The sequence below is a fragment of the Strix uralensis genome, chromosome 20 (genome assembly GCF_047716275.1).
Source record: "Strix uralensis isolate ZFMK-TIS-50842 chromosome 20, bStrUra1, whole genome shotgun sequence".
Taxonomy (NCBI): Eukaryota; Metazoa; Chordata; class Aves; order Strigiformes; family Strigidae; genus Strix; species Strix uralensis.
The window spans coordinates 7,141,265-7,160,649 of record NC_133991.1 but is presented as its reverse complement, the minus strand read 5'-3'; the positions used below and the strand labels follow the sequence as shown (position 1 = coordinate 7,160,649).

Below are 19,385 nucleotides of genomic sequence, written 5' to 3'. Positions count from 1 at the left end.
CTGCATCGGGCTGCAGAGCAGAGCCAGCGACCTGGGCTTAACCCTTCTGTCCTCCCAAACCCAGCCAGAGGTGGGGGCATGGGAGCCACCTTCCCTCCTGGGGGCTGCTAGAAACCAGGGCAGGGCTGGGGACAGGAGTGTGGGGACTGAAGTCTCCTGAGCTATTTCGCTTGTCTGCCCATCTTTCCACCTGTCTTCTTCCACCTCCTGAGCTGTTGTGCTGTCCATCCTTCCTTCCATGCTTCCTTCCATCCCCTGAGCCATCGTGCTGTCCTTCCATCTTTCCATCCATTGCCTCCTCTTCCTCTCCCTAGAGCTATGGTCTTGCTGTCCAGCTGTTTCCAGTCTGCCCGTCTCCTGTCCGTCCATCCATCCATGCACCCTCTGTTCTCTCTGCTGGTTCCTCTGTCCTTATCCACCCTTTCTTCCCCGCTGCCTAGCCAGCAGCCATGCATCCACAGAACCGTGCATCTCCTTCCTCCCTTCTCCTTCCCTCCCCACCCTCTGTCCCTCCATGGGGCAGAGGCTCGGGCTGGGCTGTGACCCACCCTCCTGGTGCCCACCCGGGCTGGATACAGCTGGGTTAGACCCTCTCCCAGCAGGATTAGTTTATGGCCAAGGAATGGAGGCGCCGGTTCTGTCCCCCTCCTGGCGACAGATTATAGCATCATTTAAATGCATTTTGTCTGTGGAAGGAAATAGCTTCTCTGGGTGCGGGCAATCCGCCTGCGCTGAACTAATCGTGACCGTGGCGTTAATCTCCGTCTGTGCTCCCTCCTTCCCCCTGTCCGGCGTGGCCAGGGTGCAGGTCTGTGCGTGGGCTCGGTGCCAGGGCCAGCCTGGGTGTCCCCACCATAGCAGGGCTTGGCCACACTGAGTTGCCAATTGCCGTGGTGGCTTATCTGAGTTGCGCAGGGTCCCCAGCAGACATCTCCTCTGCCTGGCTGCAGGGAGGAGAGGGGCTTTCCTTGCCCCCCCCCCCCCCCCCGCCCCCGCCCGGCGTACAACCCTTATTTGCCATCAGAGAATTCCCACCACAAGGAGGAATGAGTGAGATGGTTGCTGGGGGCTCGGACTGAGGGTTTCTGCCACGAGCCGGGGCTGGGTGCCAAATTGCAGACAAAAAACTTGCTGTTTTTGCCCTCCCAGCGCAGTGGGTGGTGGCGGGTGCCCCTCGCCGGGTGCTTGCCGGGGTGGCACAGGGGCTCTCCCCTCCCCCACCGAGGGACAAGCGGTGACACCAGCCGTTTTGCACTGTCCCAAGGTTGGGTTTTGCTTGGAGCTGTGCTGGGCACTGAGTCGGGTGTTTTTTGGGTGTATTTTCTTTGTGAAATGATCTGAACCTTCCCCAAACCCCAGAGGTTTTTAAGGGATAAAAACTGCCGCTGTTTCAATGAGTCAGTTAAGACCCTCTTTCTCGGGCTGCCGGCGCCTCCCTCGTCCTGCCGGTATCTCACCCAAGCGGTCAGGCTCATGTCGCTCCAGCTGGTGGATCCTTTTCCTCAAATAATCTCATGCTTTGCAAAAAATCCCCTTTCCTAATTGCTGGGGATGGCAGGAGCAGCAATGGCTGTGTCAGCCGGGCTGCGGGGAGGATGCGAACCTTCATGTTTCTCAGCAGAAATCAATCTCCGTGAGCTGGGGGAGCAGAAAGCCCCTCGCTGGTGGTTATTTCTGAGCAGAGTGGCACCCATGGGTGCTTCCTGGGGCTCAGCACCTCTCCTCCAGCTCCTGGCTCTCTATGGGGTGGGGAAGCAGAGCGGGACAGGCTCAGCAGCTGACAGGAGGAGGGTTAGCGGGGCAGGCGCTGGAGCTATGCCCATGGCGGTGGGGGCACAGTGACCCCACTGGTGATGCCGGCAGCATGTCCCCAGCCTCCACCAGCTCTGGGGAACGCTCTGCCTGGCTCCCAGATGAGTTTCATCCCAGGCAGTGGAGCTGCGGACGCTGCCTGTCCCTGTATTGGGTGCTAATCCTTTTATGAGCCCTCTAAGCTGCTCAACTCCCCGGTGCTCCACAGCAGGGAAGTCCTCAGGTGGGTTGTGGGGTCCTGCTCCCCCTTCAGCCGCGGGGGTCCCAGCCAAGACCATGCTCCCACCTGGGGAAAGCCCCAGGGTCCCAGCACACTTCAAAGCCCCCGCTGGGGAGAGGGCTGAGCCGTCACATCAGCGCCTTTCGCTGCCGTTTGACACGAGTAATTTGGGCTCTCCTGCTCCGGAGCCGCTTGGGAGCAGTTGCAATCAGCACCGGGAACGAGGGATGCGGGGGGCTGGTAGAGAGCCGAGGGGGGTGGCGGGGGGGACCCAGGCCTCCTGGGAATTGCTGGCAGCCGCTGGCGGATGCGAAGACCTTGAGATGTCTTCCAGGCTCCCGCAGCTGCCGGCGCAGCACGTGCCGTCGGCCTGGCTCCGCACCGACCCCCTCTCACAGCATCTGCTTTAGCAGAAAGATTTTCGTGGGGTTTCTCTTTGCTTGCTGGTCGCAGCAGGGGGGTAGCCAGCTCCCTCTGAGGGTCTCGGCCGGCTCCAGCCCCTGGGAGCATGTGGCCAGCAGGCATTGTGTGCTGCCTGCACAGGGGCTGCCTGCTCTGCCTGTGTGGTGTTTATTTTTTTTTAAGGCAAAATGGTCAAAATGAAGGACAAAAGGGATTTCCTAAGGGCCACCAGACCTGGGCGCTGCTTGGGTTTGAACAAGGTGGCACCAACATCATCTTTATCACTTTTCCACCAGATCGTGTGCGTGCCTGGAAAAATTAGGGATGGGCCAGGTTTGGAGCGCAGGGGCACCATGTGGGTGGCACCACTGGGTGGGTGATGGGTGACAGACTGGCTGTGGCACTGCCTTTACAGGTAGCTCCTGGCACAGAGCAGATCTGGGGCAAAGGAGCTGATTTAGCCACCTTCCCCTTGTGATCTGGAAGCTAAAAGCAGGAGGCAAGCCTCGATCATAGATACTTGGTGGGATATGCCAGCCAAAAATTAGCCTGGGCCTGACTAATTTTTGGTAAGAAGCCTCTGGAGAAACTCAGCATCCTTTTCTCCACGCATTTGGAAGCAGGGATGTAGCCAGTTATGCCGTATTTCTACAAGTGGGTCTGTGCTGTTTCAGCCGGTCCCTTGGCATGGGTGCTGGGGTGGGTGACCAGTGCGTCGGGCTCCCCAGGGGCAATGCCAAGCTTGGATGTGGCTTCAACATGCCCTGGCCCAGCCTTGGGCAGCCCCTGAGCATCCCTCCTTGCTGGGTGGCTCATCCCATGCTGAGGGTGGGTTTGGTGAGGCTGGAGCCACCCGCAGGGAATCACAACGATGCCCGAGGTCCCGGGGAGGTCTTCTGTGGTTTTGGTTTGCAGGAGAGAAACCCAGCCAGACTCTCGCTGCCCTTGCGAGGGGTCTGGAGGCTGAAGCACCAGCTCCCCCTTGCCACGGGGCTGGTCTGCTCCTGCCTGGGTCTGTTCTCCCTGCTCTGGGACTCTTGAGATGCTTTGGAGGGGGATGCCCCACACTTACCCATGCTCTCCGTCCCCTTCACAGCCCACGCCAAGGGGCCAGCCCCCAGCCCCGAGCCCGCTGAGCTCCCTGGTGCTGTCACGCTGCCTGTGAGCTACCGCCTGTCCAACACCCGCTTGGCCTTCTTCCTCAAGGAGGTGGGAGCCAGCCCAGTGGGCAACAGCAGCACCCCCCTGCAACGTGCTGAGCCCTTCGTCGTCTTCCAGACCAAGGAGCTGCCCGTCCTCAACGTCAGCCTGGGGCCCTTCAGCACGGGGCTTGTGCTCCCCAAGGAGCAGCTGCAGCCCTCCAGCACCCTGGAGGTCCCTGACCGCCTCACCGTCAACTGGAAGGTGCGCGCCTTCATCATCCAGCCCCGGCTGCTGGCTAACCAGCCCGTGGTCCAAGTGCTCTTCTACGTAGCCGGCCGGGATTGGGATGACTTTGACGTCACTGACCGGCTGCCCTGCGTGCAGCTCCACGCTTTCCGTGATGCCCGTGAGATCAAGAGCTCGTGTCGCCTGCGGGGCAGTCTGGCCATGTGCCTGGTGCAGGCAGAGCTGCCCCATGCCTGGTTCGGCCCCGCGGCTGTGCCGCTGGGCAGGCGGAAGAGCCCTGAGAGCCTGGAGGTGCCAGGCGAGAGCCAGCAAGCCGAGTTGTACTACACCCTGCATGCCCCCGATGGGGCGGGCCAGTGCCTTGGGGAGACGGTCCCCCGCCGTGGGGCTGGGGGGGCCAGGACCGAGGGTCCCACGCAGCACCCGCTGCTGCGCATCGGCAGCGTCAGCCTCCTGCAGCCCCTCCTCGGGCAGCCCATGCAGGAGCACCGGCTGGATGGCAACGTCTTCATCCGCCTGCCCGACAAGCCCCTCAAGCCCGGTGAGGTGCTGAGCATCCTCCTCTACCTGATGTCCAACTCCACCGTGGAGCATTTCACGCTCAGGTGAGGTCCCGGGCTGCCCCTGCTCTGTTGAACACCTTTTGAGGGGGTGGGTGTTTTGGCTGGGAGGGGAAGGTGGGGGGGGTGTTGTGTTTATGGGACCTGCTGGGGGCTGGACCGGGTCTGGTGGGGCTTTGGGAAGGTGAGAGAGGCCAGAGGAGCAGCTGCCACGTGGTTTTGCAACATTTTGAGGCCTTGCAGCTTCTTGGAGGGAAGGGCAGGGCAGGGTTGTCCATTCAGGGTTTCTGTTTCTGCATCGCCACTATGGACTGCTGCCTTTGCCCTCCCAGTGCTCCCAGTTGCACTGGGTTTAGGGCCCTGCCAGCAGATGTGGGTTTGTTCACAGCCACTCTGGGGATGAGGTGCAGTATAGCTGTGGGGCTGCTGCAGAGTGAGTGGGGGCTCCCCATGTCCCCCCCGCATCCTGCCCCAGAGCCGGGGTGAGAGCAGGATGGGGCAGCGGGCAGGAGGCGCTGAGCACCCCAGTACTGGGAATTGTGCGTGGGGACCCTCTTTGCTGCATGACCCTAAGGATGGGGGGACAAGCCCTGGCCCCGTCTCTTCAAAGGGCATTTACAAGTGTCCCTGTGGCCACCAGGCCAGCAGTGAGCCCCTGGCATGAGGATGTGGCACTTGAGGGTCTCCCCTCCTTTGCCCCAGGGTTGCCCAGCCCCACAGGGGTGTTACTGTCCTGGGGGGCAGCACTGGGGCTGGGGGACCAAAATTCTGCTGGAGGGGTGATGGGGAAGGGGGACAAAATCCCATAGAAAACAGGACCTGGGGTGAGATTGCTCCAGCCAGGAGGGGTTGGGAACAAAAAATCTCCCTGCAGCCTTGGCAGGGGGCTGCACGGGGGCCCAGGGGTGCCTGGGGGTGAGGGTCTGGCCCTGATTGTTGCTCTCCACAGGGTGAAGGCCAAGAAAGGTGTCAACCTGCTCAGCACCAAGTCGAGGAGCGGGCAGTGGCTGGTGAGCTCAGAGCTGCTGACGGGCGGCAAACACTCCACTGCCACTGTTGACGTGGCCAGAGTGGACGGTGATGGGCCCAGGTAAGGGGCCCCCTTCTCCCCCTCCCTCAGCCCTGGGGGTGTTGTGGAAATTGCTGGGGTTTGGCCTGAAGGGCTCTCCCTTCATCCCCATCCTGGGTGCCTGGTTGGCTGCAGTGCCACGTGGGTGCTGGCAGGGGAAACTGAGGCACGGGAGTGCACAGTCCAGACTGTGGGACTTGAGCAATTTTGGGGTCAAACTCTCAGTCCATCTGAGGCTGGGGTAACTCCCGCGCTGATGCGGGAAGGGGCTTAATTTTGTGTGTGTTTTTTAACCTCGTCTGGCACCGTGCAGCTGGCTAAATAAAGGGTGAGTGAAGGTGGGTTTTGTGGCCCGAGGTGGGCAGGTTGTGGTCAGGCAGGCAGCTGTGTGAGGTGCTGAGTTCAGGTGGAATCTGCTCTGTGGTCAGCACAGGTGACCAAGTTGGGGCTTGAGCAAAGTGCTTGTAAGTCATCGGTACCATTTAGTGGCTGCACCCCTGGCTCTGAGCTGGGATTGTTTGGCCCCGCTGGATGCTCGTGGGCACACGTGGTGAATTGTGGGGCTGAATTGTGAAGCCATGGAGAATCTCCCAGTTTGGGGTGGAAGTATTTTAATTTTTTAAGAAGTTTTAATACCATGATAGTCAGCTGTTTGCTGGTGTCTCCTCTGGGAAGGAAGGGGAGTGGTTCCCAGGCAAGGTCCTGTCTGGCCCCTGAGGTGATGGATGAGTGTTGGATAGAGAGCACGAACGAAGGTAGCACCCGAGATGGGCAGAGCCCTGCTCGACACAAGGATGATGCCCATTCCTAGGGCTCCAGGAAAGGCTTGGGTCAGTTGAGGAGAGTCCAGAGGGTAGAAATGAGAATGATCTAAAGGGGCGAGGACGCGCAAAGCTGAGTTAAAGACCCAGAGGCTGCTCAGCCTGGAGAAGGGAAGACGCTGTGGCCTGTGAGCACATGGGGGCTGCAAGGGTGAGGGGCAGCTTTACTCCTTGCACCCATGTGGGCAGGACATGGCGAGCAAGGGCAGAGGATGGGCGCGGGGTCAAAACCACCAACAGCAAAGACTCTGAAGTGCTGGCAAGCAGTTGTTCCCAGGCTGTGGTGTTGCCGTCACTGTGTCTTTGGGCAAGGGGTGACAAGTGTCTCCAGGAGCTGGGTTAAAGTGAGTTGATGTGCTTGAGCCATTCCTGCCCTCTGCATTGGACATCTCCCCATATCTCTGCCTTCCACCCCAAAACTGAGTGAAGCTGGGGACGAGCTCTTACAGAAAGGAGATCATCCTCAGCTCTGACTGCTTTGAACGTGAGCTCAAAAGCTATCTGCAGAAAACCCCTCCAAAAGGCTTACCTGGAGGGTGGATTTTCCTTTACCCCACACCAGTGCTTCGACACAAAATGCAGCCGCAGCATCCAAGCCTGCAGCCCTGTGGCTGACATCAGAGTGTCCCCAGGGCCACAAGCCAACCACCCTCTGCACGGCCACCCCAGCATCCCTGCTTGCGGCTGCCAGACCTGCCGGCAGCGAGATTCTCTCCTCTCCCCCTTCCCCCTCTCCCTGTCTGCTGCTGCCGCTTCAAATCAGCTTGGAAAGGTTAGAGACGGAGAATGAATTTAAAGTGATTACAATCACCTTTTAGACAAACAACTCCATCAAATATTAACGGCATGGAAGGTATGAATGACTCAAAGCTGTGTTGCCCTCCAGGCTGTGCAGCCGGAGGAGTTTACTTCGCCAGGGCTCTGGGGGCTTTTGGCAGTGCTGGCTGTGCAGGGAGAGGGCGAGGGCCCTGAGCTTTGGGGTGATAATGGCCAATTTTGGATGTTTTGCCCCCCAGCAGCTGCATCCTAAATTATTCCCCCAATCTGGGCAGCCCACTCTTGTGTCTGCCGTGGCTGAGAGCAGACGATGCTCGGGGAGGATAGAAGATGGTGCCTGGCCCCTGACAGGGCTCCTTGGATGCCTGGGGGCACCCCACAGTGAGGAGTCCCAGCATCAAACTGCCTCTGGCATGAAGATGCAGCTCTGGATCATCTTTGAACCTGGCTCTTCGCAGCTGTATTTAATACTTCTGCGTTGGAAGAGGCACCGAGCAGCCAAATCCCCTTCTTCAGTCCAGATGGCCTTTGGCAATTCCCCTTGCACCCCCATAGCTGCCTTGGGGGCACAAAGTCCCAGCAGGACCCCACCAGCCATCGTGCAGCAGCTCTGCTGCAAAGCCCCACTGTGGGAATAGGGCTTGCCATGGCCTGGAGCAGCCCTGGCTTCTTGCTCTCCTCTTCCTCTGCTCCCTTTCACTCATTATATATTTATCAGAGAGAAACCCGACTGTATCCTGCACTCCCAGATCGATGGGATGTTCTCAGTGGCTGCTATACTGCGAGATGAGAGCAGATCCAGTCCTGGCTCCCCCTCCGTAGGGATTTTACCTTTCCTCGCTCCCCTCCCTCCTTCTGTTCCGGGAGGGCTTTTGCTGGCTTGGTGGTTGGCGGGGGCTCTAGGATGTCCCCTGGGGATGCTCTGTTTTTGGGGAGCATTGGAGAAGTTTGACTTGGCAGGGGGTTGAACCTTGAGTCCCCCCAAGGGATTTTTCAGGTTGGATGCAGAGATGGGAGGGCAGGATTGCATCTGGGGAGGTTTGCTCATAGGGATGGGGTGTAAGAGTGATCTATGCTGCTGCTGTCAGACTGTGTCCAGGACGTGACACAGAGGACAAGGGACACCAGCTGCTGAGTCCCCGCGTCCCCTTAGACTGGCACTATGTGCCAGATTTGGCAGCGCACAGCCTCTCCATCCCATCCTGCCTCAGGGATGCCCCAGAGTTCACTACCTGTCCGTTAGCTCTGGGTCCCGCTGTCCTCAGCAGCAGCATTAAATGCGTGGGGTTTTGGGGTCCTGTCTACCTCCCTCATCCCCTGCCCATCCACCCCGTACATCCCATGGCTGCCCGTGCAGGCTGGGGGCAGCCCTGCCCTGAGTCCCAGCTCAGTGCTGTCCCATCTACTGTCTGTGGTTGAACCTCTTTCTCCCGTGCCTCAGTTTCCTCACGTGATCCCCTTGGAAGGGTCTGTAGAGTCAACAGCTTGGGCTGGACTCTTGTAGAGGGACTTACTTGCCGTCCCTGAGCATTCTGCCCTCCTGGGTGTGGGACACTTGGGGTTTGATGTGCATGAGATGAGCATGCTGGTGGGAGCAGCCCGGGGTGGTAAATCTGGCGGCACTGCCGGGAAGACGGAGCTGAGGAGACGAGGGCAGCACCTGCAGCCACCCACTGTCCCCTGGGGCTGTGGCCACACACTGACCCTGTGATAATCAGTCACCCAGCAGCCTTGGGAGAGTGCCTGCCTGAGCCGCTGAGGTTTTTCTCCTGCTGGGGAGAGGCAGTGAAATGCAGTTCTCTCCCACGGGGAGGATTCCCACGGGAATCTGCAGGCTCCCACTGGAACAGCCCCTGGTAGAGTTGGGGATCGGGGCTGCTGTGTTTGGGAGCAAGCATCATGGTGGCACCCACAGCACAGTCCCCCTGGCAGGCGTGGGGGCAACCGAAAAGAGACCTGCCAGGGATGCTCTGCATCACTGGAGGGGACCTGCCTGGTGCTGATCCTCGGGGCACCTGCAGGACCCGGGGCACCCAGCTCACCGCCTTCCCCGCCCGTCCCCCTGCCCAGGGATGGGGACTCCTCCTCTGAGATCATGCAGCTGGATTTCGAGATGGAGAACTTCACCAGCCAGTCGGTGACGCGCCGCATCATGTGGCACATTGACTACCGGGGCCGCAACCCCCCGCCTGACCTGGAGAAGGTGGTGACAGAGCTGACAGTCATCCAGAGGGACATCAGGGCCATCGTGCCCCTGGCCATGGTGAGCGGGCTCATGCCCTCTGCTTAGCTTATCTGCTTTGATGTTGGGGATTGGGTTGGGTTCCCCTGAGGGATTTTCCACCAGCCCATCTGCCCTGTAGCACCTATACACCCCTACCTCCCACCCACCCACAGGTCCTTCTCTGCCCCAGGGCTGGAGCAAGAGAGGGGCCAGCCAGGATCGGGGACCAGCTGCCTCTGACCTGACGGTCCCCTTTCCACCCCCTTCCCAGGACACAGAAATCATCAACACGGCCATCCTGACAGGGCGGACAGTGGCCATTCCCGTAAAGGTCATTGCCATTGAGCTGAGCGGTGTCGTCGTGGATGTCTCGGCTATGGTTGAGTGCAAGTCCAACAATGAAGACATCATCAAGGTGGGTGTTGGAGGGGGCTTTTGTGGCCCCAGCAAGGGGCTGAGCTTCTTCCAGGGGCGCTGACCCCAATAGTTTCCCAACCTGGAGCCTGATGAGCTGGGGCTGGTGGATGAGCTGATGTGCTGCACAGGCCCACCCCATCCCAAGCATCATTATGCCCTCAGTGGCTTCAGTCCACGTGTTCCTCTCCCTGGAATCTGTTGGTAGAAGGACAAGACTCTTTGTCACTGTCCCCAGAGAGGCTGCGGGATGCTCCAGCGCTGTGCAGGCTGGCACCAGACAGCAGCAATAACTATGGGTTATCACGGCACTTAGTAGCGTTAAGGTGAAATATTGTGACCTCGCAATGTGAGCTGCACGTTTCCATCAGTGGCTTCGCTCGTGTCTCTGGGTGATGTTTATCTCCCTCTTGGATCAGATGCCAGGCGGAGCTCAGGCTGGGGCTGGGGGCTGGCCCCAGCGAGGCGTGGGAGGACGAGCTGGGCAGTTGGGAACAACAGAGGGAAAAAGGGGGCTGAGGGAGAGGAGCAAGATGGGCTGCATGGGAGAGATGCTAATCAGGCAAATGCAAAAGGCTCTCTGTTGCAGCAGCAGCGACTGCCCCCGCATCCACCTCAGCTGCTGAGGCAGCAGTCGGTCCTCAAATCCAGCCATGACTTTTCCATGACCAGACCTATTCATCCATATACATTTTTCTATCCCTGTATGTATCCATCCACCTGCCTATGTTATTCTAGCATCGTTTCCATGCCCCCACCCGTCCATCCACCCCTAGACATTGTTACCTTCTCCCAGATGCCTCCCACCCCTCTCCCTTCATGCCCCCACCCAGCCCACCCTCTCCTGTCCCTGCTGCGTCGGGCAGGGGCAGCGAGCCATGCTGCGGGGCTGGGCTGTCCCATGTCCCCCCGGCTGGGGGACACCCCCTTCTCCCCTTCTTTGTCAGGAGCCACCGGCTGCTCCCCCAGCTGAGCCAAGGGTGATGGGCAGAGCCCCAGCCCCGCTGGGACTCACTCTTCCCAGTGGTCTGTGGGTGTCACAAACTGTTTACCCAAGTTCTTGACTCAAACTCCGATCTGTGCGATTTACAGCACCGGGTCTAATTTATGGAGACTGGTCCTCCGCAGTGTGATAAAACACTGGAGCAATAATACACTTCAGGATGGACTCCAAGACACTTAAACTGTTTAATGTGCTGCCTTTCTACTCATAAATCTATTTACATGCTGTCCCCAGACCTGGGGGGGAGCAGACACATGCACACGAGCTGGGATGAATAATGCATGGAGCAGCCCTCCGGCCCCAGCTCACCTCCTGCTCGCATCCCACTCGCCGCTCGGAGCCCCGTGCAATTTCTTGCTGAGTTATTTTGTGTTTGTGCCGGAGCTTCATTTCCGAGGGAGCTCTCAGTTACCTGCTGAGATTGGGGAGTATGATTACGGTGTCAGGGCTATAAACCTGTTACATAAATCAAAGCTTACATAGTGGGATGTGCTCTCTGTTACTGTAAATAATTTAACAGGAAGGAGGGCTGGGGAGCTGCTTCTCCCCACGCTGCCTGTGCCTCAGTGGTGGTCGCTGTTTTGTGTAACGTGGAGGGAATGCGTCCTGGACCCGGTGTAGACACAGCTGTGGAGGTGCCAGGGCCACCCGTGAAGGATGGTGGGAGAGCACGGGTGGGAGTTGTCCACCCGCTTCTGTGGTGACACAGAGTGACTGCCTGTGCTTAGCCCAGAGAGGAGGACCTCGTCACTCAAGGTAGTGTAGAAATAATCCCTCTTTCCTGCCCATGTGGTGGCCTTGGGGGCTGTGTCTGTGTTGAGGGACACGCAGGGAGTGGAAGGGCCACCTCTGCTGCCAGGGACGCTCAGTGGGGGATGCTCACCCTCACCTGCTCTGTGAACCTTTCTCAAGAGCCCCCCGTCCACATCTGCCTGAGGACCCACCAGGCACAAGTCGGCTCAGTGGGACTGAACCTCAGGGACCCTGGTTGCCCACAGCCGCGGCCAGGACCCCTGGCTGGCCAACATGGGGTGTCACCAGCCACGGTAGCTCTTCCCACTCCCGAGGGCCTTGGAGTAGTTGTGTCGGCTTGATCCCATGCTTGAGGCCGTGCCAAGGGGGGAGCTCCTGGCCACAGAAGCGGAGCCAGCGGTGCATTGGCTCGGAGCCCGGGCAGACTTCAGCCTCTCGCTTCCCGATGCCTTGCTGCAAATCCGGGAAGTTTCTCCGAACAAGCGTGCACTTTATTTAAAAGCTAATCTGCAGTCACTCCATCATCAGGACAGGCCTGATGTGCTGGGATTTTTTTGTTGTCATAGTTTCAACCCCCCCAGTTGCAAAGCAAGTGGTCCACAGAAGATGATGCTGGGGGGATTTATTAGCTAAGGTAACGCAAGCAGCATCCCATCATATTTATTGTGATAAATGGCACAATATCCAGAGCACTCCTTTGCTGGAAGATTTGCCCAGGAGCTCATCTTTATTCAGACGCCGCCCTGCCAGAGATGAGGTGGTCATTTCAGATGTGCTGAGCCTCCTCCACTGGCCCTGGGGACCACCGGCACCTTGCAGTGGGCTCCTGCCACAAAAACATGGAGCTCTTGTAGAACTCAGGCCCTGCTTTTGGGCTCAGAAACACAAAGTTCCTGCAGCTGAATGACCACAGATGCCCAAAGATAAGATGGGGAGAGAGACAGTGACGCTATCACCTCCGCTGTCAGCTACCGTGCAGCATGGACTCAACTCCTTATCGGCCATCAGAGTATCCATGTGGGAGAGCAGCTTCTTGGAAATAAGCCCTTCTGTGCTGCTGAGGTGCTTGGTGTGTCTGAGGGCGACTGCGCTGCTGGCTGAGCAAACAGGTTTTATTTTTCCCTGTCAGCACACAACACAGATGCAATTCCTGATGGCGTAGGGTGGGGGAGAGGGGGTCAGGGTTGGGCCATGGGGCCACTGCAGATGAGAGGTTGGAGCTGCCCCAGCCTGGTTGTCTCCTCCCCCCTTGTTGGGAAGGAGAAGTTGCTGTTGACTCTGATGGCCTAAGCCAAAACACAGGCGATGCTGCAGTTGCATCCTCTTAGCTCCTTAATTGGCTCGGTTCGGTCGGTAATAAGTGGCCCCCGCAGGATGTATTTGTTTTATAGCAAATTTAACTAATGGCATTTGCATAAATGGGAGTTAAAAGAGAAAGAGCGAGAAGATGAACGTGAGGATTCAGGTGGACTCTAGGAAGCTCTTCCTGGGGTTCACAGGAGGGATGGGGACAAGGCACTGGTGGGTACCTGCGCATGGGCACGGGGCTGGTCTGTGCTGGCTGCCTGTGCCCTCTGGGTGTGGGTGGAGGAGATTTTGGGGCAAATGTCCAGGATGAGCAATTTGCAACCTCTGTGAAGCACCCATGGGTGCCTTTAGCTTGAGCAATTTGGTGGGGGGGCCAAGGAAGCTGAAGCACCAAATGAAGGTGCCTGCAAGGACTGGCAGAGGAGCTGGATTGGAGGGAAATACATGTTATGGCCACAGTGTGTGTGGGCCCACACATCTGAGCAGGGACCCTGAGGAGAAGAGGGCATCCACGCTCCTGGGCCACCTTTAACCGGGTATGTGCCAGGTAATATTCTGCCCCTCTGGCATTTCCCGTCCTCCAGGCAGCCTCCTGCCAGGATCTCTGGTGTGTCTGCAGGAGCATTGCAACCCCTCATCCTCCCTCCTCCTCCAGGTCTCCAGCAGCTGCGACTACGTCTTCGTCAGTGGGAAGGAGTCGCTGGGCTCCATGAGCGCCCGGGTAACCTTCACCTACGAGCACCTCTCTGCCCCACTGGAGATGACGGTATGGGTGCCCAAACTGCCACTGCACATCGAGCTCTCGGATGCCCGGTTGAGCCAAGTGAAGGGCTGGAGGGTGCCCATCCTGCCGGACAGGAGGTGGGTGCTGCGGAACCACTGTGCTTGGGGTCTGTCCAGCCTGGAGAAGGCGAGGTGGAGGTGGTGGTGGTCTCATTGCCTTGTTCAGTTACTTAATGGGGGAGTTTTAAAGGTGATGCAACCAGAGTCATCTCAGGGGTCCTCAGTGGAAAGGTGGGAGATCATGGACACAGGTTGTACGTTTGTATGGAAGGAGGAAAGTTTCACAATGAGGTTGGTCAAATGCTGGAGCTGGTGGGGAACATCCATTCTTGGCAGTGGTCAGAACTTCCCTGGATGAGGCCAGGAGCAGCCAAGCTCCAAAGTTAGCCCTGCTTTGAGGTCAAGAGACCTTCAGGTGTCCATCCCAGCCCAAGATATCTTGTCCTCTCAGCTGATTAGGGGGCAGAGATGCTGGTGACCCTGTTACCAGGTGCTGCTAAAGCTCTTGGAGACCTCATGGGCAACAGGCATCTTTTGGCCAGGAGCCACCATTTTTTTTTGGTGACCTTGTCTTTCTCCCTGCCTGGACACCCCTCTTCTTTCCTGTGGGGATGGAAGAGCCGTGGCAGTGGGGAGCTTGGTAGCACTGCCCACCCACTGCCCCATCCCACAGGTCAGTGCGGGACAGCGAGCACGAGGAGGAGGAAGAGGAGCGGAAGCAGAGCCGGGGCTGTGCCCTGCAGTACCAGCACGCCACGCTGCAGGTCTTCACCCAGTTCCACACCACGGCAGCAGAAGGCACAGGCCAGGTGGTCACTATGCTGGGGCCCGACTGGCTGGTGGAGGTCACTGACCTGGTCAGCGACTTCATGCGTGTGGATGACCCGCGGGTGGCCCGCATGGTGGACAGCTTCACGCTGGCTGGGAGGGAGCCAGGCACCACGCTCTTCAAGGTACCCCCAGGCCGCCTTTCTGCCCCTCTGCCAGCCTGGCTGGTGGTGGCAGGCGGTGGCAGGCACCCTCGTCCTCTGCAGGTCGTGTCTCCGCTCGTGGAGGCAGTGCTGGGTGAGACGCTGGTGACGGTGGCGGAGGAGAAGGTCAGCATCACGGACCTGAAGGCCCAGGTGGTCTCCAGCCTCTCGCTGTCCCTCCACCCCAGCCCTGGCAATAGCCACACCATCGTTGCCCGCACATCTGTGCAGCAGACCCTCAGCTTCTTCAAGCAGGTGAGGCCGGGGGGTGCATTTGGGCTTGGGGGGCCCAATGGGGAACTTAGGGTGGGGTGAGGGCTCCATCTGCAAAACCACCCTCCCAAATCCTGCCCAGAGTCATCCCAGGCCTCCACAGCACCCGCTGTCCTCCAGACACCCTGGTGACCCCAAAGCACCCCAGAAAACTTCACATAGACCTATGAACCAACGCGGCCCGGCCTGGGGACAGGACACAACCATGGGCACAAAGGGGTCTGGAAGAAATCCTGTACTGTTCCCAGCCCAGCTCTGGTGGCCACATCTGGCAGCTCTGGGGCTGGGATTTCAGGTGGGCCTGGGGAACATTGAGGGAAGAACAGGCAAAAGGGAAAAACTAGGAAGGAACGGGATGGATGATGGAGGGATAACAGGTGAACTGGGTGGAGAGAAGGATGCAGAGGAGGAGGGTGGATGGAGGGATGGACAAGCAGGTGCAGATGGGACTGGCATCGTGCTGGGCAACCGGTGCCTGTGTTGGTCCCACAGGAAGCGCTCCTGAGCCTGTGGATTTCCTACAGTGATGGCACCACAGCCCCCCTCTCCCTCTACGACCCCAAGGACTACAACCTGGTGGTGAGCAGCCTGGACGAGAAGGTGGTCTCGGTGACCCAGGACCGGGCGTTCCCCTTGGTGGTGGCGGAGAGCGAGGGTGCGGGGGAGCTGCTACGGGCTGAGCTGGTCATCTGCGAGAGCTGCCAGAAGACCAAGCGCAAGAGTGTGCTCTTCACAGCCTTGGCCAGCGTGCGGGTCCACTTTGGGTCTGAGGAGGACCCAACCTATGACTATGACCATGTGCCCAGCAAGCCAGGGCTGGCAGAGACGGGGGCAAGCACCACCCTGCGGGCAGAGGTGGAGAGGAAAGCAGAGCCGAGTGAGGACGGTAGGATGTCCAGTGCGTCTCACCCCACTGAGGACTTCCCCACCATCCCCACTGGCTTTGTCCAGGTGACCAGGGGGCTGACGGACCTGGAGATAGGCATGTATGCCCTCCTGGGTGTCTTCTGCCTGGCCATCTTGGTCTTCCTCATCAACTGCATTGTCTTTGTGCTGAAATATCGGCACAAACGCATCCCGCCTGAAGGCCAGACCAACATGGACCATTCCCACCATTGGGTCTTCTTGGGCAACGGGCAGCCCTTGCGGGCTCACAATGACCTCTCCCCCCAGCCCGAGAGCCCTGGGAACCCCCTGGAAAATGTCCAGACCTGCTGCCATGGGGACCACCACAGCAGCGGGAGCTCGCAGACCAGTGTGCAGAGCCAGGTCCATGGTCGTGGGGACGGTTCTTCAGGGGGCTCCACGCGGGACCAGAGCGAGGACCCGCTCAACTCACCCACCTCCAAACGGAAGCGGGTGAAGTTCACCACCTTTGCCACGCTGCCCTCCGAGGAGCTGGCCTACAACTCCATCCCCATCGCCGATGAGGAGGACTTGGAGTGGGTCTGCCAGGACATGGGGCTGCAAGACCCCGAAGAGCTTCACAACTACATCCGCAGAATCAAAGAGATCGCTTAACACAGGGGCAGAGGGGACGGGGCGGGAGGGAAGGGGCTGCCACGCCATGCCACGCCGTGCCACGTCACGCCATGCCACACCACGCCGGCTGCTTCCCTGGGGCTGGAGACCTAAATCTGGCTCTCCTGTTCATTCCCTGTTCCGCACATCTCACGTCCTCGCCCTGTCGGAAGGCACCTCGGTGGTCTTGCTCGTTTCTTGCCCTTTACTGTCAGGCCCATGGCAAGGGGGGCAAGCCCTGTGGCAGAGGTGGATGAGGTCAAAACCTTGGGGGGTGTGTGCGTGTCTGGTGGTGAACGGGGCAGGATGATGCTGTGGGTCCTGCTGTGCAGGGGGTGGAAGAGGAGAGATGTCCCGTCCCTGCCGCCAGGAGCACAGGGGGAAGGTGGTGGGTGGGGACTTCCTGAAGGCAACCCCCTTTGCTGCACTCGGTTGCACAATTTTGGAGGTGAGTGCTGGTTCAGGGATTTGCCGCCCCATGGATTTTGGGGTGTTGGGGGGAGCCCCAAACCTAGAGCCCTCTGCTGCACTCTGCGGGTGATGCTGGGTGAGGCAGGAAGGGAGGGTGGCTGCTGCAGGGCTTGGAGCCCCATGACCACGAGCCTGGGGCACTGCTGTGCCCATCATCTGCTGTCCCCCAGCCCACCCCGTACCAGGCGTGGGCCCTGGGGGATGGTGACAGTAATGTCTGCCACACAAGCATCCCTTAGGGACCATGGACGGTTGCCTCTGCTCCCTCCTTTGGTGCCTGGGAAGGGCTGTGGCCCCTGGGCAGGGGCAGTTTGGGGGTGGCCAGCAAGCTTGCTGCCTGTGAGCTTGCCTGCCCTTGCCTCTCCCTCTGCTCCCAGCTGGGGGGCCAGTGCTGGGCCCCTCCACCCAACAGCCCTGCTGGGACCTCCAGGACCAGCCCCTGGTTTCTGCTCCCCCTCCCCAGTGCTACCATGTGGCTCTGGAGGTGGTGACTGGGGCTTCCCAGTGCCCCGGGGGGGCCAAGCCTGGGTGGGGACACCCACAACCAGACATGGCCCGAGTCTCCCAGTGCCAGCCCAGTGGGATGCCTGGAGCCAGGCTCAGCCTCCCTGGTGCCTTCTGACTGCCATAAGCCAATGCCTCCCTGGTCACCCCACGCTGGTGCTGGCTCCCAGCCCCTCCAGTTCACCCTAAAGGTCCCCCCAGCCCAGAGCCACCCCATCTCCCAGCCCAGGTTAACCCTGTGGGGACCCCGGCTACCAGGGCTGGGAGTCCCGGGCTGTGGTGCAGTCATACCTGTGGGCACCAAGCACCTGGGGACGGGGATTCCCCCCCAGCATCACCCGGTGGAGTGGGGAGGCGGAGGCTGGCAGCGGATTATTTCTGGATCGGAAGTTACCCACCACTGTGTCTCTTTTTTTTTTTTTTTTTCTTAAATAAAAGACCAGAAAAGAAAAAAACAAAACAAAAAGCCGAAACCAAAAGGCATTGCAGCACTGTGATGGGCCGTGTCTCTGCCGTGGTGCCCGGGGCGGGTGCTCCCAGGGGTTTGGGGATCAGCCCTGGCGGGTACGGGATCTGCTGGTGGGGGGGACATATGCTGCCAGTGTCCTGGGGGCATGGCTTGGCTTTGACCCCCACCTAGGCTCTGGGCAGTTTTCAGGTCAAAGCTGTGGATTTGGGGCTCCCCCCTCCAAAATCCTCTGCTCTTTTGGGCAGCCTGATCAGAGACCGGCGGTCAGGGACCAGGCAGTGCTGCAGCCCCATCCTTGCTGGTCCCTGTGCCTCAGTTTCCCTGGCAGGCAAGCAGCAGCACGTGGTGGTGTGCGGTGTTTCAAAAGCCTCTTTAAAGAGTTTATCAATTTTGAGCTATGAAAATTTCTCCCCTGAGTGGCCTTAAAACTTACCTGATAGCTCTATGCTGATTTTATATATACATATACATATATATATATGGGGGAATTGAGATGTGCTCAAAGGCCAGGCGTGTGATGCAGTTAGTTAGGTTTTACCGTGCCCCGTTATCTAAAAGACCCAGGTCTGGCTGAATGAGCTGCTGAGCTGATAGCGGCTCCGAGCAGTAAAATTAATACAGCCGACTTCCCTGCTTGGAGCTGCCAAACCTCCTCATTAAATTAACATATATGAATATTTGTTAAAAAAAAAAGAAAAAGAAGAAAAGGAGGGGGAAAAGGTAAGAAAAGTGTATAATAAAATTTTATAATTGTAATAAGACACAGCAGCACCCGACTCCTGGTCCGTGAGCATGTCCCTGGGGCTGCAAAGGTGGAAGGAGGTGGGGGGGACACAGACCTGTGGGCTCAGGGATGAGGAAGCTCAGCTGGGCTTGGCTTGGGGTGTCCCCACAGCTGAGCCTCCCCCAGGTTTTGCACCCCTTCTGGCTGCTTTCCACCCACCCCCCCAAACAGTGCTGGCTGCTCACCTGCTGCCTCCTCCCGGCGCTTGGCGGCTGTAGCAGGGCCCAAGGTCTGTCACCAAGCATCAGCGGTGGTTTTCCAGGGAAAATCAGGGAGCCAGAGCTGTTTGCTGATGACGCTCTCATGCCCACACACCCCCCAGCTCATGTCCTACCTGGGGCTCCTGCCACCCAGGCACTCCCAGCCTGGTACTGCCTCCCTGCAGCGAGTGGGGACGGTGCGGTGCTGGGTGAGGGGCAGTGGGGAGGGTGAGAGACCTGCTTAGGGTGGCTTTGCTTTTGAATGAACACAACAAAATCTTCTATAGAGCTGTATAGCTAGCTATTTATTGGTATAGAAATATGTATATATTTATAATTCATACATATGTATATATTTATACTTCATACATATGTATATATGCATATCTAATGTGTGTGTGCATATATATTTTATATATATATTTTATATATATATATATATAAAGGATGTATGTGTGTAGTCCAACCACTGGGGACAAACCCCAGGAAAATGGAAACACTGTGAAGGCTCCGGTGGAGTCTGACTGTGCCTGGTCCCTTCCCCAGCTGATCCTCTTCACTCCTACTACTGCAATTTTATTTTTTTCCCATCAGGAATGATCAACTGGGACATGGAATAAAAAAAAAAAACAAACAACCCAAGACCCAAGACAGCAG

The 19,385-nt window shown here is 58.6% G+C and overlaps 1 protein-coding gene across 1 annotated transcript in view; it reads left to right on the top strand.

Annotated features, from left to right (window-relative positions):
- The window catches only part of TMEM132E (transmembrane protein 132E), a 28,856-nt gene extending 9,744 nt beyond the window's left edge, over positions 1 to 19,112 (top strand). The window contains exons 2-9 of the mRNA XM_074890318.1: positions 3,531 to 4,428; positions 5,333 to 5,473; positions 9,121 to 9,313; positions 9,546 to 9,689; positions 13,408 to 13,613; positions 14,209 to 14,488; positions 14,570 to 14,761; positions 15,272 to 19,112. Of these exons, the coding sequence (XP_074746419.1) occupies positions 3,531 to 4,428; positions 5,333 to 5,473; positions 9,121 to 9,313; positions 9,546 to 9,689; positions 13,408 to 13,613; positions 14,209 to 14,488; positions 14,570 to 14,761; positions 15,272 to 16,300 (3,083 nt within the window). The 3' untranslated portion in view covers positions 16,301 to 19,112. The remainder of the gene's footprint in view (positions 1 to 3,530; positions 4,429 to 5,332; positions 5,474 to 9,120; positions 9,314 to 9,545; positions 9,690 to 13,407; positions 13,614 to 14,208; positions 14,489 to 14,569; positions 14,762 to 15,271) is intronic.
- The last annotated feature ends 273 nt before the right edge of the window (positions 19,113 to 19,385 follow it).